At 38.7% G+C, this 17,172-nt stretch overlaps 1 protein-coding gene across 11 annotated transcripts in view; it reads right to left on the minus strand.

Moving 5' to 3' along the window:
• Positions 1–17,172, minus strand: part of PHLDB2 (pleckstrin homology like domain family B member 2) — an 81,335-nt gene that overhangs the window by 17,222 nt on the left and 46,941 nt on the right. For 4 of the 11 annotated variants that reach the window (XM_082277517.1, XM_082277519.1, XM_082277514.1 and 1 more), the window contains exons 7-14: positions 11,700–11,828; positions 7,959–8,114; positions 7,089–7,199; positions 6,266–6,355; positions 2,968–3,111; positions 1,970–2,143; positions 1,174–1,314; positions 497–596 (exon numbers count right to left, since the gene is read on the minus strand). In XM_082277517.1, coding sequence (XP_082133643.1) covers positions 497–596; positions 1,174–1,314; positions 1,970–2,143; positions 2,968–3,111; positions 6,266–6,355; positions 7,089–7,199; positions 7,959–8,114; positions 11,700–11,828 — 1,045 coding nt within the window. The remainder of the gene's footprint in view (positions 1–496; positions 597–1,173; positions 1,315–1,969; positions 2,144–2,967; positions 3,112–6,265; positions 6,356–7,088; positions 7,200–7,958; positions 8,115–11,699; positions 11,829–17,172) is intronic. The other 7 variants (XM_082277522.1, XM_082277521.1, XM_082277516.1 and 4 more) reach the window with 5 other exon arrangements.

Below are 17,172 nucleotides of genomic sequence, written 5' to 3' on the forward strand. Positions count from 1 at the left end.
CACAGCCATCTATCCACAACAGAACAGCTCTCTTCCTTCCTATTTTGTAGCCCAAATATTTAAGACCACTTATAATACCACAGTTACAGCTTCTTAAAGTTATCTCTCTCTGGGGAGTTTATCCAAGCAAAAACATGTGCCTGTGAAAAACAATTTTTAAATCCCAGCATAAAAAAAGGGAAGGAAAAAAGGAAAGAACATGTAATATATTGCTTCAAAATCACTCACAGAAATTACCCAGTTAACACAATGTGTACTTTCAATATACTTTTCTTGTGTACTGGATTATATTTGGTGACCATGTACTTCAAAACTACGCATGCACCTACGTCCTAATATTAACATCTTATTTTGCCAATATCAAAAAATCAATTACATTTAGAGCTTGCTTTTGTCACCAAGAAGTAAACTTTTATTTTACATGTCTGTTTCAGGCTTATTTATGAAGAATTGAACACTGATTTTAAACAGAAATGAAACAATGAAAAGGTCTTACCTTTGTGCATCCTTCTCGACTCCGAGTCTTTGGTCATGGTTGCCAGGCAGTGAGGAAGTACGCTGCCACAGCTGTTGCTCTGTCCTAATGGTAAATGTCCCTGCAGGAAATTTTGTAAATATGTGCTTAAAACTGTATTTCAAGACTTATTTTATCAGCAATGGCAAAATAATGTGCTTTGTCATGGATATTAATGTCATGTCATATCAATCAGCCATGGATATATCCATTATGTACAGTCTCTATTAGGCCAAAATGTTTTCAGAGTAGTACCTCCACCTTCCTGCTGTATGTTGATTTACCATGTCACAAATAAAGAGTATTTTCACTTTATACATAACTTTACCATTTAGAGGCCTTCAGCAGGAAAGAAAACAAGTTGTGTCTCTAGAATCAACTTAAACCAGCCTGAAAATACAATCCTTGAGACAGAAATTGTGCATTTATGATTAATGTACTACAGCATGGCATTTCCAGAGGTCAGAAGAATGGCTGGAAGTGCAGAGGGTTTCATATACATTCCCATTTGTTAATAAACCTGAAGTCCGTTCAAAGTCAACTTGATATGTGAATTTGGGGGGTTACATAATGCTTAGGGTGCTACCCAGCCTTCCCTCTAACACAACACAGGATTTCCTGCAGAGGCTGGAAGGCTGTGAGTAGCAGCAGCCACGTACTTTGTTTGCGATGTTGCGTCCCAGCGTGGCGCTGTTGAAGTGGGGAGACACAGACGGGGCAGTTTTCTTGCGGGGTAAAGTATCGCTCAGGTACGTGCACTCCCTGTGCTGCTTCTTGCGCTCCTCCAGATTTCTGAAATGCTTCACGGGGAATTCGTTACAGTTTTGACAAAATGAATTGATGCACTTGCTCAGTTATACTCTATATGGAAAATACTGAAGATGATAGTCTGGAAAGAACAAAATCTAACATACAGAGCACCTCCTGCTTCACAGTGCTTTCCATCACATTAAAGTGATTAAAAAAACGCATTAAATTCATGTGCACATTTTATGTACATGTCCCTGTACCTTTTCTTTGGTGTTAAAAATTCAAGTCTAGTGTACAAGTGGAACCCAATTACAAAGGAAAACTTTCCCCTAGAAGTTATTCTAATGAATTCGTGGCTTAAAACCATACAGCTTTTAAAAGGCATTGTTCAAATGTATATGAAAATTTAATTTAGGAGTTCACACATACATTATTGCTGTAGGGCCTCTGACAGTTACAAGGGCTCCTGAATATTAATATTTGCCACTGTATTATTAATATAAGGTGAATTTTTCTTCAGTAACATTCTATAATACAGCATGTTGATTTTTAAATGAGCAGTGCCTTTAAGTGCAACACTCTGCAAGCACAATCAACTTACAGTCTATCACTCTAATGTTCTCACACATATATCAACTTCGTGGCCACCATAACAAAAGCAAACAAAACAAAATAATCCCAAGTTACCAGCTTTGAATCTGTTACCTGTTGTTGCCTGCGGTGTTTCTTAGCTGGCAGAGGTGGAGGTGTATCAGATAAAGGAATAGGATCTACATGAGTAGCCATGACCTCAGGCCAATGGACTGATGGAAGTTGAGCAATAGAGCGAGGAGAAAGAGAGTGAGGAAACACAAATCCAGAACAGAGAGGTGATCTTAGCTTTATAGAAAAAAGAGAAATTACACACAGTGTTTTCTTTTTGGAATTTCTCAAAAGATACGGCACATACAAGCTGCAGTTTTAGCACTGTGTTTGTTGGAGTGTTTAGCAGGAAAGGAGGTGTGCTCTATTGCAACTCTCAAGGCATATTGAGCTACCAGAAGCAGCACACAAATACCAAATGCTAAACCAGTTTCAGCCTTATTGCAATGCAAAGGTACGTGGCTTTACAATTATAAGGTTATTCTGTTCCTTTAAAAGGAGATTTATTCAAAATTTGCTCTAGTCATTACAAAGGCAAAAATATTCAAAGGAATGAGGAAAAGAAAGTAAGCTAGAAGACAGACTGGACAGACTCCATGGAACAGCTAAGATGGGTAGAAGCTATTCATCTCCCATAACTATTCAAGATATACTTCTACCACTTTACATGAGGGGGAGGGAAAGAAGCTACAAAACACAAAATGAACACCTGGACACTACTAATCAAGTTGTCATAAGCTTGTCCACAGACTGTTTCCCAAAGGTGCATTACATTATAGGGTTTGGCAGGCAAAGATTGTAACTTAGTGCTGCTTGGGTCATAAGAATTCAGGGTTTTTTGCCTTCTGAGTCCCATCTACCTCATCAAAGACACTTTACAGCTAGAGCAGTCCTTCAGCTTTACTATTAAATCTGTTATCTGACTTGGTAACTGGCAGAGAGCAGTTTGCTTTAGGGTCAGTTTGTTACATGTTGAATTACCAAAAAATAAAAAATGAAGAAAATAAAAAGGCAGCCATGAAAGAACAATGCAAACAAAGGGAAATGTCTCTCAAACAAACCTCTTTATTTTGTGGCTGGCTCGTCAGCACAGCCGTGGAAGGTTCAGTGGCAACTGCTTCAACATCTGAGGGGGTCTGAGTGGAAGGGGATATATTCGTGGAATTGCCATACAGCTCACTAATTTCACTTACACTGATATAGCCCTAAAAGGAGGAATTCAGAAGTTAAAAGGAGCAAAAGCCAAAAGACGTGCAAGAGTATTAATGTATCCAGTACAATGAAAGTTAGTTTAGAGTGATTCAGCCAAATATTTGTTATCATTGAAATACTTAATCATAAATAAAATAAAATTAGCATCAAGATTTTTGAATGTTAAATACCTGGATTCTGAAAACTGTTCTTAATTAAATTCCAAAAACATTTGTGTAATCAAAATGGAAATGTACATTAAGTGTCCAAAAGATTTTACTAAAATGCAAACACCCTTTAGAAATTATGTAGCTCTTTCTCAGGAAAGCAGATTGGGCGAAAAGGAAGAATAAATCTTATCTTTATATCTTAATTTGTTTTTTGTCTCTGATTAAATAAAATAACCTGATTTGTTTCTTGCCTAATTATTAAGCTAATTTGAGTAAATCAAATGAGTAACAGAACTGGGAAGAACTTTTATAAAGACAAGTCATTGCCATAAATTACACTAACAAATCTCCCATTTGCGTCATCTGGAAGACACTTCTAGCTTTTATATATTACCAGAAGACCCCAGCTAAGATGCTGTTAGTGTTAGCCCTGCAGCCATTACAATTTGCTTCCTTTTTTTTTAAATTAACCAGTCATACAGAAGGTGATGGACTGAGAAATGGCAGGAACATCAGTGTGCTTCTGTCTGCAAGAAGATTTATGCAACCAGATTTAAGATATAATGGCACAATATAGTTATTGCATGTATTTCGGTGTTAAATGGACAAAGGTTTTTTAAAAAGTAAAATATGGATTCTAATCCATTGTGCATAGGATACCAGGCTGTACAAAGTCAAATGTCATAATCCATAGAAAACAAGGCTATGCAAAAGGAAGAATAAATCACTGTTGAAGCAATGTCATAAAGATGAGCTAGAAATATGTTTATTTTTAAATCAAGATGTTAAGCTGCTTTCACACTGACAGTGTGTGGCAAGGGCTGTGTTTCTAGTACTGCACCAACATAGTGACATACCAGTGTGTATACTTCAGCAATTCTATAAGAGAAGCCAGACTGCTATTAGTATTTCTTCTTTTTAGAAATGCCTAAATTTAGTAATGATCATAGAAGACAATTTGAAAAGAAATACCAACATTACTATCTATTAGCATAATTTTCAATGTATGATATCAGTTATTTCAAGCAGATAAGACAATTCTGGAAAATTATGTATCATACATACAGAGTGAACAAAGCACTCTACAAATGGGAGGCAAATCTTAACTCTTATATTATTTGATGACCCATTAATTGAGGAAACTGGCTAAGATACTAAAGTTTATCTCTCAAAACATGTGACAACACTACAGTAAAATAGAGTCCAGTATGAATTAACAAAACTTGCTTAATCATCTTGTAGTGGCAGTTTATCAGTAAGCAAAACTCAGCAAGTCTATAATGCAACATTGTGTCATTTTGAAGATGTAAACACTTTGGCCATTATATGAAAAACATTCAGTTCTGACTCACACCAGTGAGGATTCACCATGGGGATAAAAAACCAAGGAAAGAACAAATGACTGTGCTGTGTGCTAGTTCAGGCCCCTATTACATTCAATTAAATAAATGGTTTCAAGTCAGATTAGTCATCCAAGTCATTTTGTCAATGCTGAACTTTTAAACAGCATTGATTTTCCTCGCTTATTTAAGTACTGGGATAAGCATCCTCCCTCTTTGTGTGAGGCAGCGTTACTCTCTTGCAGGCAGTGACTCAGCTCACAATGAATGGAAGAGGGTTACAAATGTGTGCTTTGGTGAAGAGGGCTGGCAAACATTGGACCACAGACTCGACTGATGCATGAGCAATCCTATGGTGAAATGAACTGCTGTGCCAGCAGTCTCTATAAGCCTGTTTGCCATTTGGTGCCTGATTTTCAAAGGTGCCAGGACAGCCAGAAAAGAATTAAACTGGGCCGAGACAAACACAACATTTGGCAAAGGCATTTCTTTTGTAGGACAGAGCCTGTGGAAACACTGAGGATGAAACAGATAACCCTTGCTGTTCCTCCTCTTATTTACCTTGGAGTAAGTCCTAACTGACTTCACTGCAGTGATGGGAATGACACTACTGAATAATGCATTTCATTAAAAAGTGTAGCCTCACTCAATGTAGTTGCATTTTGAAGTATGTAAGTAAACAAGCCATTATGTGTCTGTGATAAAAACCAACCAGATAGCACCCATTCTCTAGTGAGAGAATGCTCAGATGCATCTCAAAAGGAAAAATAATGAGGCTTAGACTTGCCAGATGTCCTGGTGGGAGGTCAGATGTCCAGGTCAGAACCTTGACACTGAAAGTCTAAGCAAGCAAGGAAGGGTGCTCAATCCCAGGGGCATGGGAAACTGCACACCAGGAACTTGGAGATCAGATAAGCAAGATCCCAATTCCCAGGTGCTGAAAGGATATGTGGTTGTGTTAGACTATGAGAGCCCAACTTCCCAGAGTGACAGCTACATCATTAGATGTGGCAGACCTTGCTCAGGGCTTCAATACAAGCAGTTCCAGCAAGTCCAGTCAGAACTCTTAAACAGAAGTTAATGAAGCAGCCATAGATGCATAGATTTCTTGCTTACTCTAACTATTCAAAAAAGTGAAATAAATAGCTCAATATGTATCTCAGAACCACAGTAGCTTGAAGTCTTCAAATCAATACTTTTTAAAAAGAACAAAATGTGCATTTGTCATGCTTTAGCAAAGAGCCTTAGAATAAGGGAGGGGAGGCAATGATAAAATCTACAGTGCAAAAATAAGACCAAACTATATTTGTACTTGAACAGTTATTCCTAGATCTCATTCTTCTTCACTTCAATGAAGTTTAATTGTCTATTTTGAGAAAATTAGACATATACACACACTCCACACACACAAAAACAATAATTTCTCCACAGCAAGAGATTAAAGTGATACCAGTTATATTTGGAAGAATGTCAAGAGAAGCTATTTCTGCTCACTAATGAATTTAGATTTCTATGAATAAGTTAAAAAAATTGTATGAAATTACTTTGTAAAGACTTGATGACTAGGACTTCACTAAATACGAAATACTAAAGTGCTTTTGTATGAAGCATGATTAAAAGTTAGTTATGGTAAAGTCAAAAGCAGAGAAACTCTTTACCTCTTTCAGACTATTGGGACTGACAGGAAATCCCTTTCCTCCGGAAAGTGTGGAATATTTCTTTTCCAGATTACAAAGATTTTCTTTTTCCTGTCAAAACCAGACATTTTACATTAAATAGCCACATAGTGAAAATAAATGTTAGCCATTTCCTTAACCATGTAAAGAAACACACTGGGAGAGAAAGCTGAAACTGCACAGCAGAGCTTCAGCTTCATCCATTGAGAACAGAACTGAACAAAAACATGGAGATACAGAGCAAAAAGCAAATGAAAGACTTAATATTTAACAACCACAGCCAAACCACATAAGTGCTCCTTCAGCGTTTTGAAAATGATGACTCTGCTTAGTGAACAAAACATGATTTCTCTCACGATTAAAAGTAAAACATAAAACAGACGCGAAGGGTTCACACCAGCTTCTTACTAACCAGATGTTAGCTGATGTGAAGTCATCTCATGGCCTTGCAGGGGCTATTGCAAGCCAGAAATCTGAGCACTCTGTGCACTGTTCTGGTAGCCACACAGGGAGCACAGGCTTCCAGCTTCAGCACGTGGGTGGGTGCCTCTGCTTGAGCCCTTGGGAGAGGGGGCACCTCTAAAACACTCGTAATTATCAAATGCCAGCAGTGTTTTCTCTTAAGAAACCTGCTGATTAACTGCAAAAGATTGGGGTTTTTTTCTTTTAAAGGTGAATGTCTGTCACATGATTACCAACTTGCTAGCTTCTGCACAACTGATGCTCTTGTGCTCTACATTCTTTTATTCTATGGAATGCTCTTCTATTGTGTGCTAAAAATGCTTGAAAGACAAAAAATACTTACCCTTTGCAGCATCATTATTAAGTTGTTTTTCTCTTTTACAAAATGATCTTGTTCTCTTTGTGCTTGTTGGACAATATGATTGGCTTGTTTTTTGAGAGCAGAAATCTTTTCCTAATATAAGAAGAAAATCACAACTTACATGATTTATTTTCAAATCTCAAGACAACCTGCAGCAAGGATCGTATTCATAAAGTTCACTTATTCATATGCATGATTAAGCAGCAGGAAAAGAAGTTTTTACAAGACAGCTCACTGCTCTAAAGGAGATAATTAAATAAGAATTAGACAGTAAAGAGAAAACTTACTCAAGAGACAAAAGAATAATTGCACATATTCTTTGATAATATAGTGACAAGCATCCATATACTGAACAGAACTGGTTAAGAGATTCAACCTCTGATTTCTGAAAAAAAGTGGTATTTAATTGATTGAGATAGGACCTTTATAACTAATTTTTAAAATAACTGTATTTTCTTAATTTGGTGTTCTACTATTATTTTAACAAAACCATTTAACAGCAAAATCAATAACAACCCTAAAATAACTGTAGTTTTGTCCAGAAAGTACAACTCTCCTTTCTTAAAAAGGAAAAGAAAAAGCTTTGGTACTTTTTTTGAGCACATTAAAGGGTTTGATTTTCACATAAAATATGTAAACAGGGCATGAAATGTTATTAATTTCTTTCTTCTTGGAGAATTGCATTATTTGATCTGTGTGGGATGTCACAGGGCCATTATCTTTGCTCTGCTTCAAAAACTCTTTCAAAGAGGAATGTTTTGCATTATTTCTTGCAGATGGGCAGGCTGTAGATACATTTCCTTGCCTTTATGCTCAACAAAGAACAAATTAATCGAGTGTTGGTGCTCTTACCTTTCTACTGACAATGCTGCGCTGATATTCAGCTACTTCATGCAGGAGCTGTTGTGTCAGATTTTCCTTCTCTTCATCTAACCTGCTTTCGTGTTCAAGCTGCTGAAATTCTAAATCTTCAAAGTGTTTGCTTTCTATGTCCAGAATATCAGCATCCTTAAGAAAAAAAAAAAAGTAATATGTAAAAAAGTAATCATACTTTCATTGATACCACAGTAGAGATGCTTACAAACAAACACAAAAATCAACCTAAAATTATATTTATATATTTCCTACAACATGTCTCACCAGGATCTCAATACTTTTAATGACCTACTCTCATAATAAGAGAATAAATAGGGCTAATTATTATTTTGATGTTGCTTTCTCCATCACTCCTACTATTGCCTCTTGCTAAGAAGCACCTGCACAGCGAGGGAGCTGTTTTGCAGCATGCAGAGCAAGTGGAGTCCCCCAAGCTGGCTGGGCTCTGCTGTAGCCTAGCTGGGACACCACCAAAGCCTGAACCCACCTAGTGAAGTTGTCACATGCCAAACTCAGAGAGCACCTGCTTTCCAAACAAAAAGGACAAAATATCACACCAGTATCCCCAGAGAACTGCACAAGGAATTAATTGCTGAAAATTGCTCTCTGTGCAATTAAGGACTCTAGTCATCCACCCTAGCCAGAAGGTGCAGTACTTTAGAAAAAGTATCAGCCCACTTTTATGCATTCCCCTGAACTGATATCATGTTTTGTCAGAAAAAGAAGTTGAATGCTGCCGAAATGAACCAAGAAACAAGAATACACCTGCCTTCCGCTTAGGGATGATGAGATAAAACTCATGGTGCTTTTCAGCACAAGAAATGAATGCTAATCTTCCTCCTGCAACATCTGTGCATTCATAATATGAATTCCTGCTTACAAGTTTCAGAGCCCTGAAGAAAAGGGTGTTTTTAATAATTGCAGCATTAGTAAATGGTAAGGCTCTCTAAAATAAACACATTGTACATAACTTGCTACACAAGAAAACCTACATCCTTGAAGCAATTTTAGAGGAAGGCAAACTTGCTCCTTTTCTTATTTCAACCTAAGGCAAAGGTTAGTGGCCAGGATAAGCCACTACTAAGGTAGGTCTCTATAAGAGGAATTCAAAGCCAGGTTCCAGTGTACCGGGAAAAGACACAGGATGCAGAAACGGAAGGATCCAAGTTACTACATGGCATACAAACATGTTCCCCTTACTCTCCAAAAATGTGCTCTTCACTTGTAGGAGATAGTGAAGAGATCAAAAGCCAAGGTGTGGGATAAAATTTACAGGAAAGTAGTTACCTAAAATCCACAAATGCTTCATTTGAACTGGCCAGACATCTTCAGCATCCCCAAAAAACCCAAAAGGGCTTTGCCTGGGACATGAAAGTCAGTAAATTCAGCCTATTGTACGTCACAATAATTGCTACTGAGGCAGTAGAACAGACTCCAGAGAAGGCAACCAATAATGAAAAAGCCAGCTGGTGGCATTTAAAATACGCTTCCTGCCCAATAGGGAGACTGTATATGCATTTCAGACACAGGGAGCCCAAGAATCTGCCAGCTGCCCACCCCAACCCAAACTCCAGACCCACCCTGCAGCCAGCTGCTACAGTGAAATTGGCTGCCCACTCCCCTGGGCACAAATTACCAAGTTACTGAAGCCCGAGAGAACAACTGAATTTGTCTCCTTCATGCTTTCCTCCTTGTCAGTAAAGTAGCACAAGATAACATGTTGCAGACTCAGGTATTTCACAGGATAGTTTGGGTTGGAAGGGACCTTAAAGATCATCCCATTCCAAACCCCTGCCATGGGCAGGGAACCTTACACTAGACCAAGTTGCTCAAAGTCCCATCCAACCTTGCTTTTAACACTTCTAGGGATGAGGAGTCTACAAGTTTTCTGGGCCACTTGTCCCAGTGCCGTACCAACCTCTGAGTAACGAATTTCTTCCTAACATCCAATATAAACCTCCCCTCTTTCAGTTTAAAGCCATTACCCTTTGTGTTATCACTACCTGCCCTTTTAAAAGGTCCCTCTCCAGCTTTCTTGAAAACCCCTCTAGGTACTGGAAGGTGCTGTAAGGGCTCCCTGGAGCCTTCTCTTCTCCAGGCTGAACCCAGCTCTCTCAGCCATTCCTCACAAGAGAAATGCTCCAGCCCTCTGGTCATCTTTGTGGCCTCCTCTGAACTCACTCCAGCAGGTCCATGTCTTTATTTTGTTGGGAGCCCCAGTTATTTTTGGGGAAGATATTTTCTCTATTTTGGGTATGACACTTACAATCATTTCATGACTGCTCTCACACTTGAGATCAGTTTGAGAGCTCCTGAGCACTAATTCAGTGATAACTTCTACTGCATTGACCACAGCAGCCACAGCTAAATTCCACTACAACTGGCCTCGAATAATATGCAATAGAACTAACTGGACACTTAACCACACTCCCACATTTCAAGTTTTGTCCCACTTTCAAATCCAAAATCATTATTAAGACTACTTGTCAGGAACAAAAAAAAAATTTAAAAAATTTAACCAAACAGATTTCTAGAAGCCTCTTGATGGTCAATAGTGAAAAGAGATTTACTACCATTCCACAGCAACAAGACTGCAGCATCTCATGAATTAATTAATACATTCAAGCATGTGACTGCAGAGGAAAAGCTTCCTTTTCTTTTAATATGTATGAGACATTACATAATACTGCCTGTTTTTTTTAAGGTTACGTACAAAAATCTTGAAGTGTCTCAAAACCAGCACACTTTTTCTGTAGCAACTGAGAATTTAACATTGTTGTTTCCAAAGCTGGGCTTTTTTACTTTTTGCTCTTTGAAAAAACAGAATAGAATTCTGCAAATAAAACAACATCTAATGAGTATTTCCTATAAAGCAGAAAAGCCTTTTTTCATCACTGCTATTACAGTATTTTTTCCTGATATAAACACCCAAGACAGAAAAATAGAATTAACTTTTAGATAGCCTCTTGAGGTTGCCATACTGATGCTTTCAAAATTATTTCCTCTGCCCACTAAAGCTAACTATATGCGCTTAACACTTAAGGTTAATGAATACTAAGAGTTTTCTACAGAAAATAACGGTACCTTCATTGACAATATTGTAGCTTTTTTGCTTACAAATAACACAAACTAAAATCAAGTTACAATTAGACTTTATGCAAAGTTTATTTATACCAATGTGACACTGTTGAAAATATAGAACAAAATAAAGCTATTTTGGTAAGTGGTAAAATCTTCAAAATTAATTTTTCAAAGTGCAGTTCAGGCTAACAGCTAAGTTACCTATTGAAAAAGAGAAGTTATCCATGCCTTCACCAAGATAGCAATTTACTGGCCAATTCCTGTCTTTGCTCACAAAGGTAAAGAATGATGTTCCACCATCCAACCAAACATCACAACAGCTTCCACATCACCTAGCAGACCTAAAGGGCTAATTACAGGCAAGTGACCCAAAGCTGTAAAAACATTCAACACCAAATGATTTCTAATCCACACATTTGCACTCTACTTATTTGCCATCATGCACATAATCTATTACAAACATTCCACAAAAAAAGCCATAACCCTCATGACTATTAACAATTCTAAGTTGCAAATATGTTCAGACACTGGATACTTGAAAGAGAAGATGTTACACTTAACTAAAAAAAAAAAAAAAAGAAAATTAAAAATCAACAAAATAAAAAAATTAGTGTGATCTTGAAACTTGCTACTGACCCTCTTCAGCTGCTGCTGTAACTGTTCCCTCATGGACTCAGGGCAATTATCAAGCTGCGTCTTCTGCTCGGAGTAAAGCTCCTGAAGCCTCTCTAGTTTTTCCCTCTCAGCATCAAGTTTTAATTTTTCCTGAAGCATGAACCAGAAAATAAAGACAATTACCTTCAAACCCAAGCAGTTGTTAGTGATTATGACAGTGTGTGGCACAACCTTACTGAACAGTTGAAGCACGCAGGGCAGAGACAGAAACCTCGTTAGTTGAAATGCAATGGTGGGATGCAAAATGATCAAAACAAAACGTTCATTGTTCTAGTGGCGTGATTAATTCTCTCTCTCATTGCTGTGCTTTGGACCTGTGCCTGGATGACTATTAAAGCCCCCTGCCCAAATGCTTGTCTCACCTAATGTAAAAATAAAATAAAGTAAGGAAACTGTAGCCATGTTAGTGAGGTAACTGATGAAGCTGAGAGAGAATGAGTAGCTTTTAGAAAGCAAAGCGGATGGAAAATGATGGCAGTTTGGAAGTGAGGGAGAAATGGACCTACCCAGGAGAATGAATTTCATGCCTGTGTAGCTCTGTACAGATACACTTTAGAAAGCAGTGAAAAGACAGAAGAGACAGAGCATTATGAAGAAATAACTCTGGGCCAGGAAATCCTGTTGCAGCAGAAACACCAAGTGATCCAGCAAATTTGCTTCAGGATACAGGAACTGTAACCTGTTCATGGGGATCACAGGGGACAGGTTCCCTGGTCTCCTTCAACTAGTTCAGCTTTCCTTTTGTTCCATGCAAGCAGCAGTACTCAGCACACTGCTTCTCACCCTCCAAAGCCTTTGGCCTTTTAATCTTTGTAATCAAATACTCCATGATTTACTGTGCAACACTGCTCCAAAGACTGGCTGTGTATCACTTAAAGCTTGCCTATAGACTGTTATTTATCTGTGGACCAAAGTTTGGGAACCAATAAATCAGAGCACCGAGCATTTTTTCAAAGTCTTTCACTTAAATCTACACTGGCCAACACAGCAGATGCATTTTCTCCAATGCAGCAATTAATAACTGGAAAAAAAACAATTTATGCCTGATATGCCAGGCATAAATAATCAAGTAAGTCCCTGAAACCAGGCCATCTGCTATCTTCTAGCATCACACCTGTATAGTTCTCTTTTCCTACTTATTATCTGTAGTATTGCATCTCCTTTCCGATGGTCTCTAATCATCTCTCCTTAATACTCAAAAATTAACAGTATTCTGGCTACTCCAAGAACAGCTGAATTCTGTCACAGCATCTACTCATTTCCACTTTTTCCACTCCCAACTATTATTTAATTTTGAAATCAAATGTGTGGTGCAGCAGGTGCTGTATGATTGGACATTGAATCACTCTTTGCCATAGAGAAGGAATGTCTTCTAGTATACCCTGCTTGCCATTTCAAACTGTGGGAGAACTTCCTCTTTGCTACGCCTGACGAGTTTCTCTTATGCATGGCAGAGGCATAGTAATAAACATGTATGAGCTGCCTGCTTTCTTTATGATTTTATCTCTAAATCTGAGTGGGATCAGGGGCTGGGATTCAGTTTTTCCAGTAACTAAAAACAACAACAGGAAGAATTTTTATTCAAGTCCAATGTCAACCAGATTCCCAGCTCCATTATGTTCGTTTACATGTGCAGCTTCTGAGTTCATACCATCAGATGAACAATATGCTGAACACAAATACATTTTATTAAGCTTGTGAAAAGGAGCAGCTGAGCCAGCATGTTCTATGACCTAGACTTCCTGTCCTAGCTTCTGTCTTACAACAGCAGCAGCAGGGATCAGAAATACAAAGGAGGTAGCACGAGTGAGCTGCACAATGAGGGAGAAGCATGCAACTCCTGCGAGGTCACCTCTAGACCAAGAAGCCCCATTTGCTGAATCATCCTTATTTCCAAAACAGAAGGAAAGCTATGAATAAACTAGTGGTTCCCCTCCTCACAAACTCTGCTGTCCATTTAACATTCAACCCACGGTCTGCCACCTTGTTTCACACTTGCCTTTTCGGCCCACCTAGCCATCCAAAGCAGCAAGGACTTCTCTGACCTTGGCTGCAGTGCCTCTGAAGCTATGAATAGCTCTCTAAATGTCTATGCACTGCTAACAAGCATGCTCATTCATCAATGAGCAAGTCAAACCTCGGGTGTGAGGAGACATCATCAGCAAGGATAAAACTCCCAGAGACTCCTGCCAGAGATACTGTTACATGCCTCAAGAAATTAGAAATGTATTCCTTTGAGATTGAAAGTGATACTCATCTGGTCTATTTATAGCATAGGAAGTGCTAACATCCCACCAAACTGTCTCCCTTCAAAATGTGCAGTCTTAACAGGAAATATCACTTTCAGCAATGAGAGGCATTATATGTTTTGCAGCTGTGGAGTTAAGTTTGCTGTCGTCTCAGGCTGTGCATTGGTGAAGTCCATTTAATTCACAAAAAGTAATTTGAATGAGAATGAGAAATGAGAAGTGAGAAATTTTTCGTACAATTTTTCATACTTATTTTTCTGTAAGTGAATCAAGACAAGTTCTTCTAGAAGGGGAAAGATTCATAACTTCACAAGCCAAGTGCAAAATGCAGCCGAGACAGGTCTGTGGCTGCCTCCACAAGCTGTTTGCTCCGGAGCAGCCGGCGGCATGGCTGTGAACAGAACCCACGCTCCTGCTGCTCATCCTCATTTAACCGCAGGAGCTGGGACTTGTTAATACTTCTCTGCAGACAGTCCCAGTGCTGATGCCAGAGGCACATCAGCTGCAGGCTGGCTGAATTCTTAACATCCAATTTCCAGAGGAAAACAAGTACAGCCTCTGGTCTTAGCCTACTGCCCAGCTTGGCCTATGGTCTGCCTCCACATGCATGTTATGAACGGATTTGGGGTCAGCCTGAATACAAAGCAGGACTGACTTGGGGTTTGATGACGCTGGGGCAAAGCTTGGATCTGTTTTGGAGTAGTTCTGGAAACTGTGAAGGATAGCAGTAGAAAGAATTGTTTTAAATGTTTTAAAGTAGCAGCATCTCATAACCCACACTAAACTTCAGACATGCACGTTCACTCCCTCTCAGTATGGAATCAGCTACTCTCACAACTCTCACAGGTTCCTGAGAAATGTAACTGCATATAACTGACAAGAAAACCCCACTGAAATAAAACAAACTCTCCTGTCCAAACTGTACATGCTTCTTTTCTGTATTTTCAGACTACTCTTTCTTGCATTCCTTGATCTCTTTAAGAAGAGATGCGTTAAAATTGCCACAATTTAATTCTTTGTGTTTAAATCCCTGTCGTTTCGTGACAAAAGCTATTAAGAGGAGAAAATAAAATGTATGCCAGGTATATGAAAAGGAGTATAGTAAGATAGAGGAAGGTTGTTCATAACAGTTCTTTTTTTCTGTATGAGTGGTAACTAATTTATTATATAACAGTCTGTATTCAGTGATGGCATCTATACAAGAGATCTCAGTCTTGTTTCAGATGCATGTATTAATCCACTGTTAAAAAGCATTTTAAACCAGAGGAAATGATCCCTCTGCTTCGAGTAAAAAAATCCCAATAGGTGCCCACATTAACTTGCTCCTGAGTCAACTCAAGTTTTTTGGAATTTCTAAGCTCATTCTCTGACCACTGCAGTGTGTTGTCCTAGTGAACAGATGGGGAGGCAAAAAGAAAGCCCTTGATTGTAGAGCACTGCTCCTTCATGAGGGTAAATGAGGAAATAATCATCCAAACCACAGGAAAAAAAAAATCAAGTTAGGAAATACAAATTCCTATAGTCTTCAGCATCCAGAAGACAGTAAGAGGATTCCCATTAGGGGTATAACCCATTCTGATATTTCTCTCATGAATGTTTTAAAAGAAAGCTTGTGAATTCAGGTTTTTCTCCTTGAGTCTTTGTAATCAACTTTGTGCTCATTAGTGTTCTCTCTACAGGATATCTTTATGTGGATATATCCAGCAGATACAAGTATTCCTCAAAACACCTTATCTTGTGTATTATGTCTTAAGGAGGTAGATAATGTTATGGATGTGGTAGCTCATCATTTTACAACACTTGATTACATCTTGCTGAACTGGAATCTGACCAGTAAATATGTAACAGGCTATGCTATATGACAAAAATTTGTCAGATTCATCAGGATAAAATCCAGCAGCAGGAATTTTGCATCCAGAAGAGAAAGGATTGAGGAGAGAGGTGACCAGTATATTTAACTTTGATTGCTGGTGGCTCATCTGACAGCTGCTCTTTCCTTGACTCTATTCTTGCAAGTCTTTGCAGTACTAATTCAGCAAAGAGGCTGAGCTTCAAATGTTTTGGCATGTCTGGGATATTCTGTTAATGACTGAAAAAATACTTTCACAAAAGCATGTGGACAAAATTAAATGTAATCCAAAAAATATGAGTTATCCCCTGCCAGCTGCTCCTGATTTCTGTTTTTGAAGAGGGAGAAGAAACCTGGGTTGATAAAGGAGGTCCAGAGTATATATTTCTACCATGACATAAGGCAAAGGTCCTCTAGAAGAAAAGGAATAATCTCCCTCTCTTTTTTAAGAGTCTCAACTTTTGCATAAATACTTGTTTTGAAATGGTCAGTCAAAACTCCCATTTAGCTGTGATTAGCTCCCACAGCATGCCTGCTGAATTCATTACTAATTTTCAGTTATTTCTGTTTATTCATGCTTACTGATCTATTCTTTCTTTCGCTGGCTATGCTGTTACTTTCAACCTCATGCTTTACTTGGAGACATAGGGTGTGGGGAATCATTAACCATCCTCCTCCACATATGCTGGACTGCGTGTTTTAAAATGGCACAGATTAAGGAGGCACTGTGCGAAAACAGAGAGCGTTGCAGAGCTGGATGACATCCAGTCAGGCAAATACAATGTTCTTCAATTTCCTTATAGACAAACATCAATCCTGATCTAAGCCTCATGAGCGAAGGTTGATCGGAAGGAAGCTGTAAATGCAGACAGCACCATGGACCTGAGGTGCTGTTCCACTGGAAACAACAGCATCACTGTTGTACACCAACAGTACAGAATGACTACTGTGGTAGTTACAGGGAGCTAGGCCCTGGTGGCAGGAAAAAGGGAAAAGGGAAGGGAAAAGCTTCACCTGCTTGCTTGTTTCAGGTACTGCCCAGCTCAGCTCTCTAGAGCAGGCTGTGCCTAAAGTAATTTTTTCAAGATCTGTAACTAAGCTCTGTCCCAGAGAGTTTCAAGCTGTATCTGTCAAATTATGTTAGTAAGGACTTACCCGTGCTCTCCCTGCATAAATGGAACTTGTGATTAATAGCCTCAATGCTGATATTCACATATGTAGGTTGTCATCTTTTTCTGTAGATAAAACCAAATATGAAGAAAGGAAGGAAAGGAAGGAAAGGAAGGAAAGGAAGGAAAGGAAGGAAAGGAAGGAAAGAGAGGAAAGAGAGGAAAGA

This window comes from Coloeus monedula (assembly GCF_965178545.1).
Source record: "Coloeus monedula genome assembly, chromosome: 3".
Lineage (NCBI taxonomy): Eukaryota > Metazoa > Chordata > Aves > Passeriformes > Corvidae > Coloeus > Coloeus monedula.